At 40.9% G+C, this 15,325-nt stretch overlaps 1 protein-coding gene across 1 annotated transcript in view; it reads right to left on the bottom strand.

Annotated features, from left to right (window-relative positions):
• Positions 1-304: 304 nt before the first annotated feature.
• The window catches only part of SLC5A7 (solute carrier family 5 member 7), a 28,155-nt gene continuing 13,134 nt past the window's right edge, over positions 305-15,325 (bottom strand). The window contains exons 5-9 of the mRNA XM_055803108.1: positions 12,226-12,374; positions 8,195-8,338; positions 6,202-6,355; positions 4,795-5,012; positions 305-4,065 (exon numbers count right to left, since the gene is read on the bottom strand). Of these exons, the coding sequence (XP_055659083.1) occupies positions 3,442-4,065; positions 4,795-5,012; positions 6,202-6,355; positions 8,195-8,338; positions 12,226-12,374 (1,289 nt within the window). The 3' untranslated portion in view covers positions 305-3,441. The remainder of the gene's footprint in view (positions 4,066-4,794; positions 5,013-6,201; positions 6,356-8,194; positions 8,339-12,225; positions 12,375-15,325) is intronic.

Raw genomic sequence — 15,325 nt, 5'->3', positions numbered from 1 at the left:
TTCACAAGTGTTGAGAATATGAAAGTAAAATGTATGCTCATGATATGAATACTTTGCCTAGAAATTGTAGGCTCAGAAACAATAACCTCAGTGTCTGAAAATGAGCTGTTTGCTTCACCGGTTATAGATCCAATTTACTGCACAGTACTACTGTCTACAAATTGCAAAAGTGGAGAAGGAGCATGTGATGATTCCCATGAAAATAAAGTCAACTTGAAGAATCATGTCCTGTTGGCATTTTGCTTGTGGAATTAATTTGGTTGTATTTTGTTGAAATTCTCCCTGCCCCCCCCCCCCCCCCCCCCCCCCCCCCCGCCCCATATCCAGCTATCAATCATAGCTATGGCCTTTGGCTATATGAACAGCTTTGTAAAAATTTAATCATAGGACAGCTGAACTAAGGCAACAGAACTTGTAAACAGACTTTGTACAGGGCTGTTTAGTTTGGCTTTTGGAGTTGTCCTCTCCACTATGCAGCCCACCGCTGCAACCACAGCAGGCATCGTTGGACTCATGCAAAGACACACACACAGGTTTCGTATGCGGAAAGCAGAGTTATGGTCACATGATGAACAGTCTTCGGTGTCACTTCTCTCCTTTGCATGATAAAGCTTCCATGGTGTGCTACATGGAAAAGTGCTATAACATTTCAGTTCCCACAGAGAGGACTGGAAAACTGGTGGAACCATTTTCTGCCAGAGAATGCATAGTTCCATCTAAACAGGAATAATTTGTAAAATTACAGCAATTTCCCAAAAAGATTTGATAGGATAAACTGTATAAAATATTATGACAATATTGAAAGCATCTGGCTTGAAATTTTTGGACTAATACATTTTATTTTCTCACTTAACTTTTTATTTTGAACATTTTAAAAGATTTATGGCAACAAGGGAATACAAGGGAAAAAGAAAGATTTTTATTTTTCAGTCAAAATTTCTTAAACGATTCCAGCTGAATTCCCTTCTCCTTTCCTTCTCCTTCCACTATTGGGTATTTTGAAATACAGAAATGCTGCTGTATTCAAAGCATCTGGCCACTATTCAGCTTCTCATAGCAAAATTCTAGCAATTCCTAGACAAAATTGAGGTAAGAGAAAATTTTTTAGGAAGACCTACAGATGTCTGTAGAATAGGATCCTCTAACTTAATTTGGAACTGCAGCATAAGGCATTGGCTATGTAGGCAGGCAAAATTGTGGCTTGGTATTTTCTCATAAGAAGGGATTCAGGCTAGTGGATTTGGGCCAGAAATGGATAATAATTCAGCAGTGTCTTTGTTCTCCCTTCTCTTTCTTGCATACAATGTCTTTCCCCTTCTTTTTTCCATGGTTCATGGGGGAATTAATATAACTGGGCTCTTGTCCAGTTTGTGAGATCCTCAGCACCCTGAATTTCATCAGCGGCTTGTTCACTTACCCCACAGGAATTTTTCATTGCTTTGCTATATTGGCTCTTCTGGGTTTTAGTGCAGAACCTGATTTTGATCTCCTCCACCCAGAGCACACTCAATATTTGTCAGCACAGTAGCACTGCAGTTCACAATGCATATTCAGAACTGAGATGCAGTGTTATTTTTAAATGCAGTATATGAAGAAAAAAATCAACATATCTAAAATTAATTTTCTCTATGTATAAAATATATATATGCTGTTAAAACTCCACAAAAGGAGCAAAAACATATCTAAAGATTCAACCTTGTGGAAGTTTATGTCAACATTGAATACACAGGTTGATGGCTTCTTCCTTTAGCAGCAAAACCTATTCTTAAATCTATCTTCCAGGATAGCTCCTTGCGCTGTGAATGTTAATGAAGAAATTTCACCAGTGACCAGCGACAGGAGGATATCTGGATTTCAGTTGAACATTTTGTGTCATGTGTAGATAGTAAAAAGAATTATTGGAGCATAACTCTTAATTGTACAGAAATCTGGCTATTAGATCTCCCACTGTGAAAGGCACATACCAATGGGGACAGACACAATTGTCTCAGCCATGGGCAAATGGAAACAACATTGCGTGTTCCCTGCTGGCCAGGGCAAAGTCAGAAGAGGCCTCATCTCCCTGCTTTGCCACTTCTGGCCAGTGTTTCCGTTCATGTGTGAAGTCTCATCCATGCCTGGCCACTGCTGGTGCTCCGCAGAGTCACCGTGCTGGCCCAGGAGCACAGCTGTTAGTGAAGGAGGCCAGAAGGTAGCGGAAGACACTGCTGTGCCTTTCACTACACTTGTGGGTTTGACTTTCCTTTCAGTTCCCCTCCAAGCTGCTATTGATTTTGGAGGTAGACACAGATGTGGAAAGCTGTCCACAAGCCTGGTTTTCCCATGGGAAATCAAATTTTTGAGAAAATGTGATTTTTCATGGAAAATCTACACTTTCCAGAGTAATTCCAGCAAGACCAACCCAAAAGACTTTATGATATCTTTGAGATTACATTTTTCTATTAAGTGAAAAATGGAAAATTTCCCCATGGAAAACCCTCTCATCTTTTTTTTTCAGGCTTTCTTGACTCCCCTTACTTTTTAATATTGCTCCATTGCTGCAGTTCCATGGTGTCAGACTGCTTTGCTCAGTGTTCATTCTGATGAAAAGTCAAGATAAGGCTTCTTTTCTCAACACTGACAAGTTCTATTTAGTTCATAAGAGTTCTGTCATTTTTCACAAGCTGAGTTTCAACTCCAATTATTGCTTCAAATATTTTTTTATCCTCCATTGGTGGCAGCCACTAACCACGGGAAAAAAAGGACACCTATAGTAACATACTTTGCTTCAGGTCATCTTGCATTAGGTATAACATCATTTTAAACTGGTGACTTCATTTTAACTGTCTAAATTAACATACGATGTTTAGCACTTCAATAAGGAATTTATTACTATTTGCACATTTTGCTGTCTTATACAAATAATGGAACACTAGATTTGTATTATTTGAATTTTCTTATGAGGAAAAAAACAACAGACCAAAACCCCAAGGAAGTTATTTATCTGTCTTCGCTCAAGCAACTAGGTCTTTAGTAATAAATCACTTATAGCTGTGACAATATATTTTCACTTAATGCCAATAAAATGTTGACTGATAGTATTTCAGAGTGGCTGTATTATAATTTCTTCATATGATGTCCTAGCTAAATAATTGTTGCACTTTTCCTGCTACATATATTTTCAATAGTAAATATTTTTTTAGTTACACAGTATATGGTTCTGGTGGAAAGAATGGGATCTGAGTGTATCTTTTGGTAAACACTCTATGATCTAATCCAACATGTTAGATAATAACAGGAAAGAGTTCCTCCCATGGGATGCTCCTGCTCCTAGAAACAACTTAAAGAATTGTGCAGTGGCATTTTATGCCCACTTCTTGCTTTTCTTCTGATAAAATGTCTCTTACTATTCTTTGTAGAATATCTTAGTTCACGTTGTTTTGCCTGTGGCTGCCAGATTTTTTAATTATCTTCAGTGTTGGACAGCTCTGGACTCGAATCAACATAATTGAAGGCTTCCTTGTTTGTGAAAGTTGAGCTCAAAGTTAGGCTGTGCCGTGGATTCACAGGTGCAAGTTCGTTTAACACAATGTTGTCACTTTTTACAAGAGTTGCTTTGTCCATGTGTTCTCTACTGTACCTGGCAACAACAGCATCAAGGAAGTCCAGCTTTGGTGGCAAAGTCCCACTCTCAAATAAGTATTTGGCTAAGTAGGAGACTATAATGTTAGTAAAGAAGGAGGTAAGCATAGCAAGTGTTTTAAATGGGAATCGTTGGATATAGATATTATTCTCATCTGGATAGCAGCCAGGATAGTAGATCAAGGGCTGAAGGTAGAGATATGGTTCCCCTCCGGTTATTCTGAGAACAAGGCCAAATAAATATCCTGCAATGGCACCATAGGTGTTGGTTCCTTTAATAAATAAAACACACAGGAGCTGAGGGAATATGATGATATAAACAAGGTCAGAGCTGAGGTACCACAGGCCGTACACTGACGAAGCTAGCAGTGCCATTGCTGTTGCTGATGCTCCAAACAGAAAAACAGTGATTCTCATGACCCACACAATTTCCCTGTCTGAAGCCTGCAAAAAAAGGGCAGTGTTAGATGTTTTTTCACAGCAATGTATGTATGCTTACATTTATGCACCTAGTTGATATAAAGTACTGCGTTGTAAAAGGCAATTTTGCATGACTATTCAATAATATTTACAAATGAATATCTCTATCTCTGTTTCTATCTCTATCTCAAGTGCAGAGAAAAAACCCCAAGGGTTACGGTTGCCGTTCTCAAAGTCATTAATCTGTGAAGCGTAAGGGAAAGTATGATAATGTGTCAAAGAAAAAATCAACTCCAGAGTGTTAAGCACAGTATGACCTAATGGTTACAAACTGTCGGCATCAGAATTTCTTCTCCATTTCCTAAGAAAAACTCCAACTCACTAGCCCTTTCTGTTGTCGTAAGGTTTCCTGATAAATCAATAATTCAGAAAGATGTTTGTAAGGATTTAAGTAAAATTTATGGTTGCAGCAATAATTAGGAGCTGTTTGGAGAAGCTGCAGTGCCATGAGAACTCTTGAAAGCTGCTTCCCCTGAGCTAACTTTTTCACCTCTGTCTTCAGTCACAACCATAAATATTTTTACAACTTTCAATTTTTTCTATATACTGTTAGGAATGAAACGCTATACTTTTTCTAGTCATAGGCAGAAACATGAAAGAGGTGTTTCATTACAAAATTGCAGTCTATGCATCACCTAGTTAAGATCTCACATAAAATTTTCTCTAAAAGTAAAAATGAACATGCAAACTCACATTTTGCCGAAAGGAAAGCTGGTAAATGTTTCGAGCAAACATAGAACTTGCTGATAAAATTGAAGAGTCAGCGGATGACATCACGGCAGCAGATACAGCACCAAGGCCAAAGAACGAGATATAGACTGGGCAAAGGTATTGTAACACGATGGGTAAAATCATATCTGCTTCTTTTTTAGTCATGGGGTCAGGGACACCGTACTCTGTCTCATTCCAGGCTGCAATACGGACACAGTTGTGTTGTTAGTAACATTAATAGTCATCAGCTACAGCATCTCTTGACTGTAGTGAGCTATTTATATTGCCACATTTTCATTCACATTCAATGACCAAACTGTTACTAGGGCCAGACCGACAGGATTTCAGAGAGGCAGTGACCCACAGGTTTCTGTTAGGTAGATTTAATTCTGCTTGGCATTTTTCTTTCTCTCTAAGCTAAGTCTGACCACAGCCTGTGGTTATCCAGAAGTAAGTTTAATATAAATACTCTTCATTGCTCATAATATAATTTTCCTCAATAAAACAAGTCTGGGATCTATGTTTGTTTGTGATGTGTTTATTCTCTTGGATTACAGACTCCGAGCTCGAACCTACATGTTAAACAGTTCTAACAGAGCATTTCTATTTTAGCTACATGGTCACTGTGATGGGGTTCACTCTCACTGTGACAAAGACCTTGACAAGGATGCTTTGGTCAGGATAAGAAATTCCTAATAAATTATAGAATCATTTAGAATAATTTTGGTTGGAAAAGACCTTTAAGATCATCGAGTCTAGCCGTAAACCCAGCACTGCCAAGTCCACCTGTAAACCATGTCCCTAAGTGCCATGTGTACAGGGCTTTTAAATACCTCCAGGGATGGTGACTCCACCATTTCCCTGGGCAGCCTGTTCCAATGCTTGAAAGCCCTTTTGGTGAAGAAATTTTTCCTAATATCCAGTCTAAACATCCCCTGGTGCAACTTGAGGCCATTTCCTCTTGTCTTATTGCTTGTTACTTGGGAGAAAAGACTGACCCCCACCTCACTACAGCCTCCTTTCAGGTAGTTGTAGAGAGCAGTAAGGTCCCTCCTGAATCTCCTCCTCTCCAGGCTAAACAACCCCAGTTCCTTCAGCTGCTCCTCATTATTATTGTTAGGACCAATAAAAGTACCAGAATCTAACTCAAACATTCAATAGAAACATTATATTGGTAGATATCTAGAATGTGCAAAATTTGTTAATCTCAACCACTGGGATAGAAGCAATTTTCCCTGGGAGGAATATTCTATAATATTATTTTTGAATGTACTCTCCTGTTGAAGAAATCATAGGTTTATTAATGGTGTCATCTGGCTAGATTATATTTAAAATAAGCATTGTAGTGTTTTCACACATTTATTGTAGTATTCATTTTTAATTATTTACCTGTAGATGCTCCAATTGCACCAATGAGTACTGCAGGAAGTGCCATCACAAGACAGCCAAAAGCAGCCAGAAATGACAGAACTTGAGCATATGTGGCAGAAGATGATGAGAGAACTCTCTGGAAGTATGCTTGCCATGGGATTCCTCCTAATGTCTGCAAACACAATGGGCAGCATCCCGTCATTGGGGGCTAACTGGATTTTTTTGCTATCACCATACAGAGAGCACGTAGAAGCATCACTTGAATGCTGAATGCTGTGTTGCATGTCTTTCATTTATTTATTGAGTATCAGTCAGCCAGTAATAGCTGTAATTTTCATTCCCACAAGTAATGTCAAACCTTTCTAAGTCCACTTAAATCTCATTCTTTCAGACAAGTTATTACTTTGTACAATTAGCAACACTTTGCACTTACATAGTCTATGTAATCCCCAAGTATTGTAAGCCATGCAACTACTTAATAAAGCCTTATGAAAGGTTATAATATACTATTGTCATATTTTATATTTGATGAATTTGGCCTCCAGTACCCCCCCAAACAACCAACCCCCCCCCAACATAGATTAGATTCTGATAGGAATTGAAAGCAAGATTTTATCTTTGTTTATGAATGCTTGTGGCCATCTAAAGAAGGCAATAGAAATTAAAGACAAAGCAGTAAAATGAAGGTTTCTTTTACAGTGGCAACCGTTTTCTATTTTTTGGGGGTATTTAACAGTGAAGATCCTGATTGGACTCAAAATGATGTCTGCAAAATATGACACAAAAGAATATTATCAAAGGTTGAAAAAACAAGTACTAACAATTCTGTCTTGAGAGCAGGATTTGAGTAGTTTGCACTAACTAAATCACTGACTGTTACTAAACAGCATGGAAAGAAAGCAAAGCAAATTGCTCGCTAAATGTGCACAGCCCAGTTCTACACACTAAATGAGGCAGAAGGCAGTTGGACCAAATAGTGTGTATATAGGTGTTTCATATATGTTTCATGCACACACAGGGACCAAATGAATATTTTACAGACAACTATGATTTTGACTTGCTATTTATGACTGTTTTCCTTTGCAGCGGTACTATCATTTCTTTAACAAAGCTTTCCAAGCATGTGTAAATTTCTTGAGCTACAATGAAACAAGCAAGATGAAGAGAAAGTGTGTCACAATTTGGCAACATCAGAGCTTTCCTTTGGTCATCAACAGAGACAAAACCTTCCGGTTCACCAGACAGAATACAGCCACTTGAACCAGTATCATACTTTGGCTCTCTGAGAATCTCTAAAAATTTCAAGCTGGGTAAACCAATATATTTTAATAGCACAATTATCAGAAAACCCTGAAGTTTTTTTGGTTAAGACTATTTAAAAAACCAAACTCAAAACAGAGAAAAGAATCCCAAAGTACAATGTGATAATAAAAACAGTGTAGAGCTGCTCAGGGAACACTGAGAATGGAAAATGTTAGCATGTGTTGCTAGAGCTTCTAATGGAAAATACTTAATAACCACCAATCCCATGTGTAATACATAGGTATTAAATAATGAAAGCCTTCAGTTCATTCTGGCATGTGTGCATATATGAATTCATCCATTCATCTCTGCAAAGCTTTTTCTACATCACCTATACCTAAGGCATATTTAATCATTTGTATAACATATTTATTGCCTTCTGCAATGTATAAATTCCTCTGCCAACAATGACATCGGTTAAGTATTAGCTGCACACTTTTAATTAATTTTAGCATAACTCAACTCTTTCAGCCTGATGATATTTAAATTGCATTCCTGGCAATGCTGACTTTGACAGCTGTGCTACAGAATTCTACTGATATTTCATTGAAATCATTCAAATGTGCAGAAATATTGAGCAGGAGTCAAGAGGGTAAAAGTTTTCAGTTTGCTGGAAGCTCCTAACTAGACTGTCTATTATTTTCAGCTGTCATAGTACCACAGCGTGAGTGCTTAAATGCTTCATTCCTTCATATAAGCCATCACTTACCAGTAAAAGGAAATTGTCCAGCCATGTGTAAATGTCAAGTGAGTTGATAGATCCAAGCCAAGGTGCTTGGTGCACCTGGTGCACAGCCGTGAGCCCGATGTCTGTCACTGCAGGATGGGACATTGCAAAAGGTACGCTGATCCACTGTAACCAAAGATAAACACTTTATTCAGGTCTAAAGAAAGCATTCTGAACCTGTGACATTTTAATATTAACAGTGATCTATTCTTCTTCTTCTTGCATGCTACAAATAAATGTCAAATTACTGAGATGACTTGCAGGAAAGTCAAGTTATATGCCCGAGGAATGTGCTAATATCTCTGAAATCCAGAGACCTTGGTAATGGATAGCTTACCTCTGTCCTGGAGAGTGAGCATGAACAGAGAATTGATGCATATAAATCACAAAATCAGAAGGAAAGACATATTTATACCTCTTAATTTTATTTTTTATTTTCCCCTAAACTCCACATATATTCTTTACACTCTTTCCTAGACCTCACTGTAGAGAAACATCTACATATTTACATGCAATAGCACCAGGATTTGCCAGTATACAGGCATGAGACATCATAAATACACCTGAAGGCTTGGGAATGTTTTTAATTGTACTCAAAACTATACCTCGACGAGAGAGGGGTGCTGTTGGTGAACCCCTGTTTCCTCTTGCTACAAAACACCAAGTAGCCCAGTGTTACAGCACTTTTCTGCTTTGGAGGTGATTTCAGTCTGGGCTTTTGGCTATTTTCAGTCTCTCTGTTTTTCATCTAGGCCCAAAAATCAATTGACAATCTCCTCCCAGAGACAGTTCCTAGCAGAAGGTTAATTTCCTTTAACTTTTTGTGCATTTTCTTGCCAACTTATTTTGCAATGGTCTAACTCAGTTACCTTCCGTAGGAGAACCTCACTCAGCAGCTCCTACTGGGATGACAACTAGGCTTTATGCTATATGAAATAGACCATCACAAGCATGGCATCCTTAAGGATCCGATGATAGCCAACACCACACAGATCACCACAATCCAGATAACTGCATTTAAATGTATGGGGTAATAGGAGCAAGGAGGGGGGAATCAAACATCTTCCTCTACTTTGCTGTACAATTATTGCAATAATGTGTGAAGAACATTTTGCACCATTGCCTGTTATTCAAGCTGTTTAGCACATATTCTGTTCTCAGGTACATGTTAAACTTTGCCAATTTAAACACTTGGGTAAAAAGATTCCCTTCTCAGTGTCTGCTTGGGCTTTTCTGGGAGAGATCACCAAAACATTTCAATTGTCTCCAAGATATTTTGAGGGGAAAATAAGCATGTTTTCAAAATTAATGGATGTTAATACTCTTCTCGTTGAGAAATTCATGGGGAACAAGGATGTGAAATGGGATTTTTTATTGTTTGTGAATCTCAAACATGTCCAAGTGATGAGCTTCTGAAGAGCTGTGTTTGCCCATACTCAGCTGAGATTTTCAATAGGATATATTTCTAATTGTCCATCTGCAGCCTGCATGCCACAGCCCAGGATTTAATAGGTACTGTATTCCAAGTGCTTTATGAGCCTTTGTAATCCAGTCCAGTTCCTGACAGTAACCTAGCTCTTTGTGGCCTCAGGGACTACCTCTACATCAGTAAATATAACAAGTATATACTTTCTCTGGCCCTGCAGTTCGCTGACATGTCATGGTTTACATTCATACATCTAGACTCCTTTCCCTGCCCAAAAAACCAGACCTGAACTGTTCCTGAGTGGGCCAAAACAGCGTTAACATTTAAGCACAAGTGATACTGTATTTTCACCTTGACACTATTTAACTTGCTTAAAATGTTCATAGACCTAATTTCTTCATCGAGCCTTCTCTAACAGGAGTAAAAAAATGGCATTTTGAATGGAAGGCAAATAAAACAAAGGCTCATGGAACTGAAGCAGAAACTGGGACTTTATGTTGGGACTTGAAGCTTAGGGGCAGAAGCAGCAGGTACCTAGGAGGACCTGGGCCTCATGGGGTTGGAAACCAGTGGCAAAGAGTTTAGAATGGAGAATTAATAATACATCTGAGATGAACAGCCAGTGAATAGTGGGTACAGGGCAGGCTCCAGGAAACACTCACCAGGCAAAATAAAGACAAAGACCTTAGAATTGCAGGTGTGGGTACAGGAGAGTGAGGAGGGAAGGACAGAGACTACATGGGACTGTAAGAAGAAAAACAGGCAAGTATGTGGGGTGGCTGCGGTGGAGGTTATGGAAGCCTAAGGAAGAAGCTGTGGCTAAAATGAGGAACCAGGGTAGGGAATGGAGGTGATTAAAGGGATTACAAGCATCCTCTTGGGTGCGGAGTAGGAGAGGACAGACATTAGAGGAATGAGCAGTAAAGCTCTGTGCCAGTGGAAATACAAACTGCTCTAGAGCCTGGAGGAGAAGCTGGGATCATGAGCCTGTGAGATCTGCTGTGACACCTACGGTGAAAGTGTCCCATCTCATCTAAAACTGTCTTAGCTAGAGCATGACTATTTAGATGCTACCTGAGGCTTCTAGCCTCACTGACGACTCTCAAGTTTATGAGGATGCTTTCTTATATGTGACATTATTGCTGTTTATTTCAGATGGGAAATTATGCAAAAAGCCCAACCTGAATTAAAAGGCCACAATTCAAGCTATGGATCCAACCATTTAGAAGACTGTTCTACAAACTTCATTTCTTTTCCCCTCCCTGCCTTTAATACAACACCACTTGTTGTTACTCCCACAGGATCAGGGTCTTTAGCAGTGCATAAGTTGTTCTCATTGGAAAAGCATTTCTGTATTTTGATTTATCTGCAATTTTGGGAATTTCTGTAATGCACACCACCTGTAGAAACTGAATGGTTCACCAATATTAACATGCATGTTAGGGAAGGAGACTATTTTCCCCACTGTGCTGGTGAAGAACAGAAGTATGAGATAAAATCTGGAATAACTTCTTATTTGAGCTAGCCAGCTGGAACTTGGGTTTGCTTTTTCAGGGTATTTAGCACCATTCCCATGAAGTCAGTTACAACAGGGAATGCTTAGAATTTCTGCAAATAAGGCCACAGGCCTCACAGTAGGATACCACAGAGCGAGGACACACATAGGGTTGGTTAGTGACCACCTGTGTGAGCAGTGGCTGAAGCAATTTCCCTAGAGCTGTGCAAGAACTCCAGTGAAAGCAAAGAAACAACTCTGGGTCCCCAAGGTGCCATTCAGTTCCTTCACCTTCAGCCACTCCATTTATTTCAGCCTCAGTCCTCTGCACACCTGTGACCATCTATTGCTGCCACTGGCAAACAAAGGCAGCAGCTTCTTTGATTGCATGCCTGTGATCTAAACCCTGTTGCACTGATATTTGTCAGAGTAAGGCTTAGAGAACAGCAGTAAATAAAAGAAAAGGCTACCCACTAGCATATCATTGATAGCTGATACCACCATATCCAAACAGCAAGGTCATCTGGTGAGACTTCCTATATTATGGTCTCCAAGGACAGTGGAGGGAAATGAGGGAAAAAACAAGAAGGTGATTTAAAGCAGGAGGTTAACTAAGCTGCAGGAGTAGGTTAACAGCCACAGGAAAGAGAAACAGAAGAGTATCAGCTCTGCAGGTCCAATGCCAGCGTTTCTGAACTGCTTTACTGAGTGCTTCATACATCTGATGTCCTTTTCCAATGTCTGTGCCACAGTCCTATGGACAGATAAGGAAGGAGACAGCTCCAGTCCTATCCTGAGTTAGGTGTATACTCGGCAGGAAAATTGCAAGAGTGTTTGCACTGTCAGACAGGTTGGAAAAAAAAACAAAGAATTGGGCCTTTTGGTCAGCATTATTGTCAAAGCATGGGCTGTATACTGATGTAAATGCAGGCTCTTTAAAGTCAGTGCTCTGTGAATGGAGATATTCCTCCTCCACCCTCTCAGTGAAGACAGAGTTCCAAAACTGAAGCTGGGCAATAGGTCTCAGCAAGCATCATAATGCTCAGGGCAAAATCCTCAACAAAAAAAAAAGAAAAAAAAAGACAAACTTACCAGTCCTAGGAAGATGCAGAAGAGCTGAACTACATCAGTGTAGGCCACAGAATAAAGCCCACCCACAAGCGTGTACATAGTTGCAATCAGGGCAGAAATAATGACCGAAATATTGACATTAATGTCAATGATCACACTTATAGTGGCACCTATGGGGAAAAACAAAGCACTGTACGTTAGTGTATGCCACGGTATGTCTGATGAGAAGGCTCACCTTTGTTAAGTTGCATATACGTGCTGGTCTGACACTTAGCAACAGCATGAAGATATTCCCCCCTTCTGTGCCTTTGAAGGGAGTGGGAAAAGGGAGATTCCTGTTGGTCTAAGTTGTGCATCTGTAATTTTGCAGCTTTTCATGAAATGAAGAAGGGAAGGGTCCCAAGACCCTTTCCTTGCTCAGGCTGTCCAAGGACTACACTCTCTTGCTCTGCCTGGGGAAAGCAACCATGCACAGACAGCTTAAGCTTCCCTGGGAGAGTTGCAGCTGCATGGAAACAGGTGTATCATTGCAGTGAGGGCTGTGCTTGGGGGTGGCAGGGGGGAGGTCTGTTGCGACATATCACAGCCTTTTGTATCTCACTTATGCTCTGAGCTAGCCTCTTTTGACCAAGGAAGGTAGAGGAGGCATCGGCTATATAGACAATTGTCCACTGACCCTTCTAAAGTGCCCTTGAATTGTTGACATGGAACAAAGGTGGGTTTCTCAGCGAACTACAGAATCCATCCTCCATTGTTGATCTAAAACCCAAGAACTTTTCCAAGCACGATCAAACAGATTTCGTTTGTAGAAAACAAGCCACAATGTTGAGCTGATCAGTCAGTCTCCACAAAACAGCTCATAGAATCAAAGAGTTGTTGACACCGAAAGGCGCTTCCAGAGATTGTCTAGTCCAGGTCCCCACTCAAGCAGTGCCAGATGGAGCAGGTTGCTAAAGATCATATTCAGTTGGGTCTTGACTATCCACAAGGATGGAGACTCCACAATTTCTCTGGACAATGTGTGCCAGTGTTTGACATCTCCCACTGTAAATAAAAATTTTTTAATAAGTTTAAATGCAATTTCCTGTAATTCTGTCTGTGCCTATTGCCTCTTGTCCTGTGACTGGGCAGCAGATATAAGCCTGTCTCCGTCTTCTTTATTCTTCTCCCCTCACTACTAAATCAGGTGTTTATGCAGATGGATGTCCTTCTGAACCTTCTCTTCTCCAGGCTAAACAGTCCTAGTTCTTTCAGCTTCTTATGTATCAGATACCCCAGTCCCTTAATAACCTCTGTGGCTCTTCACTGGGTTCTCTCCAGTATGTCCATGTCTCTTTTATTGCGGAGCACTGGATTCAACACTTCAAATGTATCTCACCAGTGCTGAGTAGAGGGGAAGGATCCCCTCCCTCAACCTGCTGGCAATGGTCCTCCTAATGCAGCCCAGAATGCCATTGGCTTTCTTTGCCACAGAGGCACGTTGCTGGATCATGTCAACTACACTGCCTTCTAAGGCTCCCAGGTCCTTTTCTGCAAATCTGCTTTCCAGCTGGCCAGCCCCCAGCCTGTACTAGGACATGAGGTTGTATCTTCATGAGGTTCCTGTTGGCCCATTTCTGCAGCTTGTTGAGATCCTTCCGAATGGCAGTACAACCATCCGATCTATCAGCAACTCCTCACAGTTTTTATTTTCTGCAAACTAGCTGAAAGTGCACTTGGTCCCATCATCCAGGTCATTAATGAAGACATTACACAATGGAGGACTCAGTATTGAGCTCTGGGGTGCATAGCTGGTGACTGGCCACCCACTGGTGTCCACGGTGCTGGTCACAGCCCTCTGGGGCCAGAAGTTCAACCAGTTTTCAATCCTCCTCACTGTCCACTCTACCTAGTCTGTACTTCAGCCATTTGTCTATGAGGATATTACAGGAGATGGTATAAAAATCCATTTTTAAAATCCACAACATGCCCCGCTCTCCCTTCAAGAACCAACGCAGCCAGCTCACCATGGAAGATGTCAGGCTGGTCAGGAATTATTTCCTCTCCATAAATCCATTCTGACTCCTCCCAATCCCCTTCTTGACCTTCATTTGTTTGGAAGTAGTTTTCAGGAGTATTTGCTCCATCACCTTCCCAGGGTTTGAGGTGAGGTTGACCAGACTTTAGTTCCTGGTATCCTCCTCCTTGCCCTTCTTGAAGATGGGAGTGACATTTGTTTTCTTTCAGGCTTCAGGAACATCCCTGATCACCAGTCTTTAGAATATTAGTGAAAGTGTCCTTGCAATGCTATCAGCCAGCTCCCACAACACTCGTGGAATGCATCCGATGAGGTTCCATGAAATTGTGTCTGTCCAGTCTGTTTAAATGTCTCCTAACTTGATCCTCCTCCAACAAGCCTTCCGTGCCCTGGACTTCCCTAGGGTTCTCAGGGTCCTGGGATTCCTGAAGGCTGGTCTTACCAGCAAAGAATGAAGCAGAGAAGGCACTGAGTACCTCAGCCTTTTCCACCTCCTTTGCCACCAGGTCCCCCATCCCATTCAACAGCTGTTTACATTTTCCCTAGGTTATGTACTTGTAGAAGCCTTTCTTGCTGCCCTTCCAGGCCAGATTCAAGTCCCAGTGGACTTTGACTTTTCTAAACCTATCTCTGCATGCTTGGATAGTGTCTCTGTATTCCTTGCAAGTCACCCGTCCCTTTTTCCACCTCTTGAATGCTTCCTTTTTATGCCTAAGTCTAGTCAGGAGCTCCTTTTAAATCCATACAGGTCCTCTGCCAGCTTTGCTTATTTTCCTGGTTGTCTGGATGGACAGTTCTTGAACTTGGATGAGGTGATCCCTGAGTATCAATCAGCTCTCCCGGACTCCATGTTTCTCCATGGTGTCTCCTATCAAATTCCTCCAAGCAGACCCCTGGTGAGGCCAAGCTCTACTCTCCTGAGGGTCATTGTTGCAGTCCTGATTTTTGCCTTGTTCCCTCCTCTCAGGACCCTGAACTCCACCGTCTCATAAGCACTGCAGCCAAGTCTGCCTCTGACCTCCACATCCCTAACTAATTCTTCCTTGTTTGCAAGTAACAGGCTCAACAGACCACCTCCCTTCATCATCTTCCTGACCATCTGTG

Source organism: Falco peregrinus, chromosome 4, assembly GCF_023634155.1.
Source record: "Falco peregrinus isolate bFalPer1 chromosome 4, bFalPer1.pri, whole genome shotgun sequence".
Taxonomy (NCBI): domain Eukaryota; kingdom Metazoa; phylum Chordata; class Aves; order Falconiformes; family Falconidae; genus Falco; species Falco peregrinus.
This window is presented reverse-complemented; position numbering and strand designations above follow the sequence as displayed.